The 13,772-nt window shown below is 45.7% G+C and overlaps 1 protein-coding gene across 2 annotated transcripts in view; it reads left to right on the forward strand.

The window, feature by feature from the left end:
- The first annotated feature begins 696 nt into the window (after positions 1–696).
- Positions 697–13,772, forward strand: part of GPR107 (G protein-coupled receptor 107) — a 73,566-nt gene continuing 60,490 nt past the window's right edge. For both annotated transcript variants that reach the window (XR_013759431.1, XM_079111765.1), the window contains exons 1-3: positions 697–881; positions 12,992–13,114; positions 13,672–13,722. Coding sequence is in view for 1 of the 2 variants with exons in the window: in XM_079111765.1 (XP_078967891.1) it covers positions 741–881; positions 12,992–13,114; positions 13,672–13,722 (315 nt within the window). In the remaining variant the exon portion in view is untranslated. The remainder of the gene's footprint in view (positions 882–12,991; positions 13,115–13,671; positions 13,723–13,772) is intronic.

A 13,772-nucleotide genomic window follows, 5' to 3' on the forward strand; every position in this document is an offset into this window, starting at 1 on the left:
GCTTATTCTGCTGAACTCAGTGGTGTCTACTCGCATCCTCTGCCTACTCGACACGATTCCGCTCTTCCTCCGGCTGCACTCCACGCCGCCGTGCAGGGGCGCCACGCGTGCTGTACACATTCGCCCGCTGACGGACGCCCAGCGGTTCCAGTTTGGCTCAGTGAACTGTCCAGCCCCAGTTCTCAAAGAGCTTCCACGTGACTCCCAGCTCAACCTGGAACAAATGACTTCGTTTCTCAGAGCCTCGCTCTGCTTACCGTAGAGCGGGGAGACCACCACCTACCTCCCGTCTCATCAGACGGTCCCAAGGCCCGAGTGCCAGAAAGAGCCTAGCCCTGCTGCAGAAGGTCCCAACAAACCCGCTTCTGCACCCACTTCTGCTGATCCCGGGGAAGGGCCTGGAAGGCACCCCCGGGACCTAGCAAGCCAGGGGCCCCCCAGACGCTTCCCGCCCGGGACGCCGGAGACCTCAGGGCCGCCGCCTCCCCGCCCGGAGCCCCGCGAGGCCGAGGTCCGCCCGGGAGACAGCCGTCACCATGGCAACCGCCTCGGCTGGCTCACCCCGAAGTCCGCGCCGGGGAGGCTGCTGGGCGACCCTGCAGGTGGCCCTGGAGCGAGACGACCCCAGAGCCCGCGGAGGCCCCGCCGCCACGCCCCCTCCCCGAGCCCTTCCGGCGGCCGTCGCCCTTTGACCCCGGAAGTGGGCGGGAAAGGAAGCAGCTGGTGATGCTGGAACCAACATGGCCGCCCCTCGGCCCCTCGGCCCCTCGGGCTCCTGCCGTCTTCGGCTGGCCGCGGGCCTCCGGCTGCTCCCGGTGCTGGGGCTGCTGCAGCTGTTGGCCGAGTCCGGCCTGGGCCGCGTCCACCACCTGGCACTCAAAGTAAGAGCGGGCCTGGGGGGCCGGGGCCACTCCCGGGCCGAGCTGGGGCCCGGCCTCTGCGCGGCGGCGCCGGGCCGGGCCCGGGAGGACGGGGGTCTGCGGCCGTCGGACCGGCGGGGGGATCGCAGCGGGCGGTGGGGGGCCGGGCCGCGGCGTGGCCTCGCGGACCCGGAGCCGCTCTGCCGCGCCCGGGGTTCCCGGCCCTCGCCCTGAGCGGCCGGCCTGCGGTTCTCCTCACCCGCTTCCACCGGTCCCTGCTCGGCGGGCTCCCGCCTCCCGGACTGGTGCCTGGCTGGCTGCAGCCGCGCGGACCCGGCCTCGGTTTACCGGCGAGGTTTGGGGTGCGCACGGCGCTGACCGACCAAAGCGAGCTTCCCAGGAGGAATTTCAGATCTTGTTCGAAGGACTTGCCGAAGAATTCAAGTAGGGGGCCTGCTTTTTCTTCCTGGCCCCCGTTGTCGTCCGAGGCAGATATCGTCTGATCTTTACGATGGGCCTGGACTCCTGCCTTCGAAGGCACAGATGAAAGTCCTCCGAGGCTTACACGTAACGTCCAAGTGGCCAGCAGGTTAATCTGGGGAGTAGGGAAGTGCATCGTTAGGACCCGAAGCCAGCGTACACTTTTCTACGACGTTTGTGGGATTGTACAAAGTTCGTCTTGTCAAAACACGTTGCGTTCTCCGTGACACACTATTTTGTGAATGCAGGGAGTTTAAAAAATCCAGATTTCAGTGTTATAAGCTCGGCCAGATCCATTCAACCATACTATGAGTATCAGCTTTTGTTATTTGTAAATAAAAATTGTCCTGAATAAAATGATTTTTAACCACAGAAGGATAGGTGAATCGAAGTTCCCTTTGAGACTGCTGAGAGCAGAGAAGTGCACGTTGAAATTGGACGACTTTCTTGGGCTTTCTGAGGCTTTATAATTTTGTCCCAGGTCTCACTCCAGGTTAAAAATACCTAGTCTTTAAAATTCTCTTTTAGTCTACAATTCTTATCCTTAGATGAAGTAGTGTAGTTGAATTCATATAGTTTATAAGTTGGAGGCAAAACTAGCAGGACACATTCGGACTTCTGCTTCTAGTTCCCAGTCCAGTGCTCTTCTTTGTACATTTCTGGATTTAAAACACCAGGAGGCTGGCCTCTTTGATATAGGAAAGTATGCCAACCTTAGCAGTAGAAGCAAACAATTCTGGTGATTGATTTCTTCCTGTAATGCTAGATTATTTCATGGTTTTATCTTTGTAACATGTTTCAAAAGTAGTATTGTAAAAAAAAAAAAAAAGTAGTATTGTGCTCATTCTGTAATCAGTACTAGAATTTTGACTTTTAAGCATTCTAATTTCTTGTCCAAGAAAATGAAAATCACCTGAATTTTTTTGCAACAGATTAGATTGTCTTGTTTTACATAAAATTGAAATAGAAATCATGTTGAGACCTGGACTGACAAAATAACATGAAGAGATTACTGAATATTAGGACTATGCATTGATCTTTAAAAACAAACAAACCTTTTTATCATGTAGAATTGCAAATACTCCTATGTAGGTAGACTTGTATAATCAACTTCCATGTGCCTGTCATCCAGCCTCAACTATCAACCAATGGCTAATATATATATATATATATATTTTTTTTTTTTTTTTTTTTTTCTCTTTTCAGCACTGCATTGAGCCCAGGGCTGCTCTACCACTGAGCTATACCTCCAACCCTTTTTAGTTTTTATTTTGAGACCAGTTCTCACTAAATTGTCCAGGCTGGCCTCAAACTGTAATCCTGCAGTCTCAGCCTCCTTAGTTGCAGAATTATAGGCATGTGCCACTTCTTTTGTAATTCAGTCTTTATTTTCCAGCATTCTTCTGGTTTTCCCAATCTTCCCAATCTTTTACAACTTTTCTCTGTTTTTTACTTTTTGAAAACAACTTCATTATACTTATGTGTTGGGGCGATACCATGATTATCAAAGTGGTTCTCCCAGGATGAGGCTCATCCACTGCACTCCTGCGATTTCCCCAAATGTGGGAAATTTGATCGTATGATTTGTCATATTCAGGGATGACATCATGCTCTCCCTATTAAATAAGTAAATAAATAAACATCCGCTTTATTGAGGTAAAACTCATCCATTTTAAGTGTATGAGTCAGTGACTGTTTTTATATTTACCAAGTTGTCCAACTGTCAGCCACTGTCTAGCCGTAGACCCCTCCAGAAGTTCTTGTGCTGGTTTGCAGTTAATCCCTGTTCTCACTTCCAGCCCTGGGTAACCACTAATCTCCTTTGTAGCTTTTCATATAATTTGCCCTTTCTGGGTATTTCATAAAAATGGAATCCCATAGTAAATGGTCTTTTGTTCTTGACTTCTTACATTTTTGAGGTACATCCATGGTGTACCACGTACCAGTAATCTGTTCCTGTTTATTGGTGAGTGCTATTCCTCTATATGGATAGATCACCTATTCCTTAGCCATTCACCCATTGATGGGCATTTGGGTTGTTCCACTTTCTGACAGTTATGAATAATGCTGCTACAAACGTTCATATGCAACTGCTCAGGGACTGTGTATTTTCATTTCTCTTAGGTGATACCCTGGAGTGGAATAGGATTGCTGGGTCATATGGCGGATTTATGCTTTTTTTAAGAAACTGCCAAACTGTTTCCCAAAGCACACCGCTAGCCAGTTTAGCTAAAGCTCTTTCTACATCTCTGGAATTAAAATACCAGGTGCCTGGTATCACTTGGTAAATATTAAGCTGGTCTATCAATTTTCTCCCACCAGATTTTTTTCTCCACATTGTTGGAAGCATTTATCATTTTCTTCCCATATTATTTTAGAGCAAATCAAAGGAATCATATTCTTTCATCCATAAATATTTCAGGTGTACCTATACAAATAAGGGCTACAAGACCATTATAATACAAGAAGAAATAATCCTTAATATCATCAATGTCAAATCAGGTTCAAATTTCCATTGGTCATAAAGTATTTACATTATTTTTTTGGAAAAATCAGGATCTAAATAGCATTTATTATGATTGGTTAATTTGTCTTTAATTTTTTTTTTAAGTTGTAGATGGACACAATACCTTTATTTTACTTGCTTTTTATATGGTGCTGAGGATCAAATCCAGTGCCTCACACATGCTAGGCAAGCTTTTTGCCAGTGAGCCACGATCACAGCCCGTCTTTTAATTCTTTCAAATAAAATATTCCACTTTGGACTGGGGAGATAGCTCAGTTAGCAGAGTGCTCGCCTCACATGCACAAAGCCCTGAGTTCAATCCCCGGCACCACACACAAAAAAAAGATCCCATTTCTCCTGGCCCACAATACTAGATTTGCTAATTGTTTTCTTGTAGTATGGTTTAGCACAGCGGTTGTGTGTGTGTGTGTGATGCACACGGGCCCCCAGTGTGCTTGGAAAGTGCTCTACCACTGTGCTATACCCCTAACCTCAGGTGGTATAGTTTACTACGTTCATCTCTCCTTTGCATCTATGTGAGTTGGTGACTGGATCCAGAGGCTGGGATGTTCAGATTGATGCTTCCCGGGTTGTGTTGTGTTCTTGCGCTGGGAAACAGTGTCTGATTGTCTTTTTTGTGATGTGGCTCCTGCGCATGCCCAGTGCTTGCATCTTTGTTCATTATGTGAACTTTTTGGGGGACTGGGGACCTAACCCAGGGGTACCGTACCACTGAGCTATACCACCAGCCCTTTTTATTTTTTATTTTGAGACAAGGTCTCACTAAGCTGCCCAGCTGCCCTTGAACTTGTGATCCTCCTGCCTCAGCCTCCTCAGTTGCTGGGATTGTGCCACTGTGTCTGTCTTGAACGCAGTTTTTATGTTGTGTTTAAAAATAACGAAATAACAGAGCTGAGCGTGGTGGCATAAGCCTATAATCCCAGTAGCTCAGGAGTCTAAGGCAGAAGGATTGTGAGTTCAGAGCCAGCCTCAGCAATTTAGCGAGGCCCTAAGCAACTCAGGGAGACCCCGTCTTGAAATAAAATGTAAGAAATGAACTGGGAATATCACTCAGTGGTTAAGCACCTGGGTTCAATTCTCAGTACCAAAATAATAATAATAATAATAATAACAAGAACAGCAGCAAAACCAGGCATGATGGCAGGCATCTATAGTCCCAGCTACGTGGGAGATTGCAGCAGGAGGACCACTTGAGTCCAGGAGTTCAAGGCCAGCCAGGCAATATACTGATACCCTGTCTCGAAGGGAAAAAGGTGTAAATTTGGGCTGGGTGGTAGAGTGCTTGTCTGACATGCACAAGGCCTTGTGATTGATGCCCAGCATTGCAAAAAGAAAAAATAAAATTCTTGTCCTCACTTCTTCACCAGTATTTTTCAAATGAGTTGTGCTCTACTAAATGATTATGAGATCAGCTTATGATCACAACTCACTTAAAAAAGGAAAAGGAAGTGCTGGGATATATAACTCAGTGGTAGAGCATATGCTTAGCTTGTGAAGGCCCTGGGTTCAACCCTTAGCACCCATTAAAAAGGAAAAGGAAAAAGTGTAAAAATGCAAAATACTTTACAAAATACTGGTAAGCGTAGATTCAGGTAGCTGCTGTACGTGAGGCGGTGGCTGGGAAAAATCTTGCTGCAGGTGCAGTGGCACAGTCTGTAATCCCAACTATGCTGGGAGGGTGAGGCAGGAATATCCAAAGTTTGAAGCCAGCCTGGGCAATTTAGCAAGACCCCATCTCAAAAATTTTTTTAAAAAGGGATCTGGGGATGTGGCTCAGGTAGCACACCCATGGTTCAATCCCCAGTTCTGCAAAAACAAACAAACAACAACAACAACAACAAAACGGTATTGCTAAAGCTTCAAGTGCTTTGGTTTAACTTGGGCATTTCTTGGACTGAGTGCTCACCTTATGATCATTATCCACAAATTATAACTCAGATATTAAAACTTGATACTAGCAGCTTCATGAGCAGTGCAGGGAGGGGCACAGCTCTGGAATAGCTGGGCTAGGTCGGAATCCTGACTGCCATGAAGTACTGTATAACTTTTGGGGTAGTCAGGTTTAAAGCCATCTTCACCAGTAGGATCCAGATGAGGAGATGTTTGAAAAGGCAGGATAAAGCAGGAAAATAACAAAAAAAGAATTTGTAGCTGAAGCATTTTTTCTTCAGCTATTTTTTTGCAGTGCTGGGGATGAAACCCAGGAGCTTGCACGTGCTAGGGAAGCACTCTACTGAGCTGCATCCAGATCCCAGGGAAGCAATGCTGAGCCAGGCCAGAGATGTAGTCTAGGTGCAGACAGCACCTACAGTGGATGGGAGGGCGAAAGGCAAGAAGAGGGTACAGGCCCACCAGCTTTTTGGAAGGTAAAAGGTGAGAGGAGGCAGCAGCTACATTGCTGGGAGAGATTACATTGGTAGGTGTTGGTGCCAAACAGACTCTGAAATGGAAGATAAGGCCTGACTGCTAGTGTGACTTAAGAGTTGGGGAGGGAACAAGAACAAGAAACATCTTTATTCTCAGATTGTAAATGTCTGTCCCCACCTACCATTCACATTCCTGGGGAAGGGTTAAGTCGGAGGATCTGATTACCTAACGCTTGTTTCACAGGAAGTGAAGCCGTTCCTGTGTAATCACCCATTAGCATCGCTGGTTACCCCTGTCCTTGTGGGAGACCAACTGCATGAGGCACTGTAGGCAGGCTTCAGCATTCTGCCTTGCAATTAATTGTGGGCAACAGATTTCCATTTTGTTTGAACTTGGATGTGTGAATTTATGGGTCCTCTTCATTTTTCCTACCTACCTCTATGTACCAATGTGGGATAATCTATAGCATTTTGAAGATTACTTAATAGCAATACCTGGTCATATTTGATTTAGATCCCCAGCCACAGTATGCCTTCAAATGATCTTTTCTACAGATCTTACATACCCTTATGTACAAATCTCTAGTAAGCATCTACTTTTTGGTGTGGGCATAAACATGGAACATACCCTTTTCATTGACTGCTGTTTGGTGGCAGTCAGTTCGTGTCCTGAGAACATTAGTGTAATCAAATATTCGATTGCTGGGGATTCTTAATAAAACAGTCCTTGGATCTGGGCACTGTGACCCACGCCTGTAAACCCAGGTACTCAGGAGTCTGAGGCAGTAGCAGCACGAATTCAAGGCCAGCCTGGGCAACTTATCAAAATTATAAGACCCTGTCTCAAAATAAGAAATAAAAAGGACTGAGGCTGCAGCTCAGTGGTAGAGCACTTGCCTAGCCTGTGCGAGGCCCTGGGTTCATCCATTTCTTCTCTTGGGTGGTGTCCATCCCCAGCACCCAGGAGACGAAAGGAAGGAAAGAAGCACACATTCACAAGGTACTTCTTCCAGAGTCATAGTTTATAACAAAAACCCCCTCCAAATTAATTAAAGTAGGTACAAATAGAGCAATGCATGTTATGATTACCTTTTATAAGTATTCATGTTTCTATTTGCAGTGCTGGGCTACATTCCCAGCTTCAGTTTATTTTATCATGTTTTTATTTACGGGTACTGGAGATTGAACCCAGGGGCGTCTTGCCATCTACCACATCAAAGCCCTTTCCATTTCTCATTCTAAGCTGCTGAGAGCCTCACTAAGTCGCCTGGAGCGCATGCTCCTCCCGAGTCACTGGGGTTACAGGTGTGCACCACTGCACCGGCTGTGGTAAAATTGTGAAGGATGACTAGCATTCTGTATGTCGCCTTCCATGGTTTGGCGACGCAAAGCCTTTGTGTCACAGGAGCTCATGGCTTGTTCCCGTCCAGCCACCCTCCGGCCCTCAGTTGCACTCTTCAGTCTTCCCACTGTTATCACTTGGGGTGTCTGTAGATTGTCCTGCACAACTTTAATGATCTCCATATCCGCATCCCTTACATGTAGGTCTTTCTTTTTCCTTTTTTGGCATAATCATGCTTTGTAAAATGTAAGCAAGTTATGTGAGGAGCTCTTCAGTGAGTCCCAAGCCAAAGCACAGCCATACTGACGTGTTACAGTCCACACCCTGTGGACCAGGTTCCGTTTCAGGGCAGTACTTTCTGGTGCCAGCACATCCTTCCTTCTGCCATCTGAGTCTCATGCTGCTCTCAAGTCTCTGCCCAAAGGCACCAAGTCAGTGAGGCTTTCTGGGGCTGCACTGGTTTAGTGGCAGTGTCCATGCCCTTGCCTGCTTTATTTCTGTGTGGCACTGCTCAGTGGCTGATGAGCCATGCCCCTCCCCTGCTCAGTCATTACTTGCCTCTCCCTGAGATACAGGCTCAGCCAGGTAGGGACTTGTGTGCATTTTTCACTGCTCCATTCTCGAAACCATAGCTGTGCCTATAGGTGCTCAGCAAATGCTCCTTGGGTGAGTGACTGTATTTTTCATTTATTATCCTTTGGATTTTTGGGGGGAGTACTGGGTATTGAACCCAGGGGCACCGGGCCACTGAGCCACATCCCCAGCCCTATTTTGTATTTTATTTAGAGACAGGGTCTCACTGAATTGCTTAGTGCCTCGCTGTTGCTGAGGCTGGCTTTGAACTTGCGATCCTCCTGTCTCGGCCTCCTGAGCCACTGGGATTACAGGTGTGCGTCCCCACACCTGGTTCCTTTGAATGCTTAAGAACAGTTAGTACATATGGGCCTACTTCCTTCTTTTTAACCACTACAGTAACCCTCCATTGTAAGGGGTACTGATGATTGTGTTGTGGATGGAAATTTGTATCACATGTTTATTACTAGGTTTAGCTAGCTGCTGTGAATATCCTTGAACATTTATCTTTGGCCATTAGCATTGGTATTTCTGGGTGGAGTCCTAGGTGTTGGATTACTTTTTTTTTTTTTTTTTTTTGGTGGCACCAGGGATTGGACTCAGAACCTTGTGCATGCTAAGCTACATCCCCAGCCCTGAGTTCAATCCCCACTACTGCAAAAAAGAATTACCTCACTCTGTATATATTCTGAAATCCCAGTAAATCATTTGTGGTGGTAGGAATAAAGTTTCGAGCAAAAGGAACACAGGAAGCCAGACATGGTGGCACACACCTGTAATCCCAGAAGTTTAAGAATTCAGGAAGAAGAGAGGAAAAATCACATCCATAATTAAGGCCTGAAACTGCACTATTTATTTGGTACTGGGGCTGGAACTTGACTGACACATACTAGGCAAGCAGCCTGCCACTGAGCTACAACCACAGCCCAGGAACATATTTTATGTTCTTCTTGCAACCTTGATTTCTCATGGATGAGCAGTTTTAATTAATTTGATAAGCAGTATGCTATGATTAAGAATAGTTTATGTGGGCTGGTGCTGTAGCTCAGTGTTAAGAGTGCTTGCCTTCCAGGCATGAGACACTGGGTTCGATCCCCAGCACTGCAAAAAAAAAAAAAAAAAAAAAAAAAAAAAAGAAAGATATTGTGTCCATCTACAACTAAAAAATATTTTAAAAAATAGTTTATGAGCTGGGCGCGGTGGTGAACACTTGTAATCCCAGTGGCTCGGGAGGCTGAGACAGGAGGATCATGAATTTTAAACCAGTCTCAGCAACTTAGCAAGGTACTCAGTGAGACCCTGCCTTTAAATAAAATATAAAAAGGGTTAGGGATGTAACTCGGAGGTCAAGCCCCCCTGGGTTCAATCCCTGGTACCAAAAAAAAAAAAAAAAAAAGTTTATGATATTGTTATTTTAAACACCCTTATGAGAAATACACACACAAATGTTGATAGATGAAATGATAGGATATCAGATCTGCTCTCAATAATTAAGCATTTGGGAGTAGGGAAGAGTAAGGAACAGAACTGACCATGAGCTGGCAGTTTCAACTTCTGTATAATGAAAAAAGTTCAAAACAAAACAAAAGATATTCTGTTTATTTGGTTATAAAAAGTATGTGGTGTTAAAATCACAGGTTTGGCGTTTAAACTGGCTAGACTACTGCTTTTGCCACCTAGTAGCCTTGTGATTTTAAACAAGTATGCTTCTCTGGGCCTCTGGTTCCTCATCTGTAAATCGAGCATAAGAACAGCTGCCTTGGGGTGGGAGCGGTGGGGGAAGGGAAAAAAAATAACAGAATGAATCAAACAACATTACTCTATGTAAATTTATGATTACACAAATGGAATGCCTCTATGCCATGTACAAACAGAGAAACAACATGTATCCCATTTGTTTACAATAAAAAAATAAAAAAAATAAAAAATAAAAAGAACAGCTGCCTTGCTGGTTAGGAAGAGTGCGTGTGCTGGGGCTCATGATTGCAGCCCTGGGTGCAGGGTCAGTCGCGAGCAGTCCTGATCTTGGGAGACTGCATGGCCTGTCAGTGCTAATGGAAGTGACAGGGCGGCTGTTGAGATGTGACTCGGCCCTCATGGCACTTTGACAAGTCTTCCTTGTTTGTGCCTTCTCTTGCTTCGGTGTCGTACCATCAGGGAACTGACTCTGCTGCCACTTCAGGAGAGTATCTGATGTTTGTGTTTTGCGTTACTTCCGGCTTGACCCCAGGACCCTCTCACGTGCTAGGCGAGCACTCTAGGAGAGCATCCGGAAGGAGGGGTGGGAGTGCTGAGGATTCTGCCTTCCCTGATGCCACCAGAGTGCCCAGATGCTGGCCTCCCTATGGGGAAAGGAAAGGTCTCCTCGGTCCAGGGGGCGAAGATGGGCGGATGGAGATTCCTAGATAGATTATCTCTGGGGATTGAGTGTTTTTCAGTTCTTGGTCCTCACCTTGTGGTATTCTATGATTATTAGTTTATTTACATTGAAGTAAATCAAATACAGTTGAAGGAGTGTTTTTGTTGTTTTTGTGGTACTGGGGATGACACCAGGTTCTTGTGCGTGGTCTACCTGAACAAGCGATGGAACTTGAGCTCCTCCTGACCACTTCTGTCCCAAGGCGTCTTAGTGTATGGTTTGTCTGGTGAGGCGTAGTTTACAAGGTCCCTTCCGTACCTACCTTATTGGATGTGATGACATGATAGCTTAACATGGAGGTGTTAGATTATATGACGATCATGCAGTTATTACTGGTAATGCTGATACTTTCTATAAGAATAGCATTTTATTTTTTCTAATTACAAGTTACTATATGAACATTGTTAGAAATTTTGAAAATGTACAAATGGTAAAGAGAAATTATTACCCATGATTCCACTGACCTCAACCATTTCATAGTTTAGTAGTGAATTTCTTTCATCTTTTATAAATAAATGCCTTTCAAATATTTTAAGAATAAACTCAAAATTTTTTTAAAATTTATTTTTAGATGTTGATAGACCTTTATTTTTATTTATTTATTTATATGTGTTGCTGAGAATCGAACTCGGTGCCTCACCTCAAATCTTTCTATATATAGATTCTTTTTTTTTTTTGGCAGTGGGGATTGAACCCACTGAGCTACATCCTCAGGCCTTTTATTTTTCTTTTTGGGATGGAGTCTCGCTTCGTTGCCCAGGCTGATGAGTAGCCTCCTGAGTAGCTGCAGTTTCAGTTTTCTTCCATGTTAGGAGACAGCAGTTTGAAAGCAGCTTGCGTGCCACGTCTGTGTGGAGCTCTCCCCCTCGCCTTTTCATGATGTGCGTGCTCTGGGGTTCCGTTTCTCCTCCAAGCGTGTTTCCTAGAGCGCACGTGGGCTCAGTGAGGGCTGGAATCATCGGTCAAGCCCGAGGCATACATCCAGTTCCCGGAAGGTGCAGAAACTGGTAATGATGCCAGCTCAGCTGGGGACTCTGCCGCAGAACCAGCCCTGATGTGCTCAGGCAGTCGTCACGTGGTTGAGTTGATTTCTTTCCTGTGCGTGTCGGATGGTGGTAGACCTGTACTGTCCTTGAAAATTTTGAGGAAATAGTCACTCCCATTATTTTTTGTAAAATAATGGGCTTAATTTTCTCATAGTCCTGAGAAAAACCATGAGGTAGCTTTTCTGGTTTCCTCCATTTAGCAGCTCTGAATTGCCTTCCAGCCTCTGACTTGTGTCATCTCATCTGGCTTTTCTCATCCTTGCTGGGAGTACAGGCTTGCTTCTAGCTACTCCATCCCACTGGGAAGTCCAAGTCCAGCACATGTACTTTAAGATGCAGAGCTAAGCTCCTAAGAAAATAAGGGGAAGTCCCAGGGGCCTTTGAAACCCACCCAGCAGGTTGAAACAGGGAGGCCAGGGCTGCTGGCACGCATTGCAGTCTTGATTTTCAATGCTCGCTGAGGGCAGATGGGCAGAAGCCTCAGACCTGCACAGGGAGAGGAACTGGAGCTATGTCCCTCTCTTCCTTGGTCCAGAAGCCGTTGATTTCACACACTAGAAAGTGTCCTGGTGGAGCCTGGTTGTAGGATTACTTCTGATACCATTGTCTGCTGCCCTCAGGATGTGCTGTCTTGGTTGAGGCTGCAGTCGTAACACTGAGACAGAGTCAGGCAGGGACAGACACCTGCTGTGGCACCATTTCAACAGAGCTTAGGGTTCCCCAGACCCCAGAGATTGCTTGTTCACTTGGCTTGAACCTGGAATCCCTTTTGCAGAAGTCTTTGTTCCCTAAAACTGACACCCTTCAGATTTGGGATCACTTTTAGTTACAAGTGAACTTTTTTAGAAAACTAATTTAGATTTGGTTAGAAAATTAATGTGTAGATGCCACTGTCCATCCTGCAGTGGGGAGAGCCAGGTGCATACAGCTGGTGAAACTTCAGGTAAATGAGTGTATTTTTGGAGTAGCCTTGGCCACTCCTGTCCTCCTCCTTCCTGGAATGTTTTGAGTGCCTGCTGGATACCAGGCTCTGTACTATCAAAGAGTTGGAGGATGCCTAAGATATGGCTCATCCTCCTTGGAATTCATGTTCCCGCTGAGCAGAGTTTGTCCCAGAACCCAAATGAGTGCGCTGGAATGAGCTGAAGCCACTGTGTGCCTCCCTCTGCAAAACTCCCTGACTTCTGCATTTCTCAGGGGTCAGCTTTGGCTTTTGAAACAGGTAAGTTACCATGGCTGTGTATGTCAGTGAGCATATGGAAGCACTGGCTGACTAGCAGGAAATTAGGTGCCTAGTCTTTCAGGCAAATGAATAGGTTATATCATCAGAAGTTAACTTTCCATATTACTAATTCCATCCCCACAAATCTCTTTTTAGGATGACGTGAGACATAAAGTTCACCTGAACACCTTTGGGTTCTTCAAGGACGGGTACATGGTGGTTAATGTCAGTAGCCTCTCGGTGAATGAGCCTGAAGGAGCCGCAGACAAGGATGCAGCTGTGAGTACCCTGTCAGCCTAGGTGAAGTTTCACCCTGCCACCCCATGCTTAAGCGCACGGCATCAGAACAGGGAGAGAAGCAAGCTCGCGAGTCCACTGTGCATGTTCGGCATCAATTTACTTTTCTTTTTCTGGTACTGAGAGTTGAGCCCAGCAGTGTTCTGTCACTGAGTTACATTACCTTAGTCTTTGTTTTGAGACAGAGTCTTGCTAAATTGCTGAGGCTGGCTTTGAACTCAGGATCCTCCTGCCTCAACCTCCGAGCTGCTGGGATTACAGGTGTGGGCCACCACACCTGGCAAGTTTACTTTTCATATGTAAGTTGTGGTTCTTGAATAAATGTAGTGATTGGTGATTTTAGTCCAGCAGCTCTAGCCTTACTACAAAATGAATGGTAAAAAAATGTCAAGGAAGCCAGCCCAAAGAACCTTCCTTTTTGTTCTTTTTTTTTTTTTTTTTATTTTTATTTTTTTTTTTCCTTTTTGTTCTTTGAGTAAGAAAGGCACCGACAGTTGTGGATGTTACTTCTCTTCTTACCCTCCCTCATCTCCCCCTAGATTGGATTCAGCTTGGACCGTACAAAGAATGATGGCTTTACTTCCTACCTGGTGAGTATTAAGTGGTGACCCCATCACTGCCTCTAATGTAGCCCCAGGAC

Source organism: Sciurus vulgaris, assembly GCF_902686455.1.
Source record: "Sciurus vulgaris genome assembly, chromosome: 15".
NCBI lineage: Eukaryota > Metazoa > Chordata > Mammalia > Rodentia > Sciuridae > Sciurus > Sciurus vulgaris.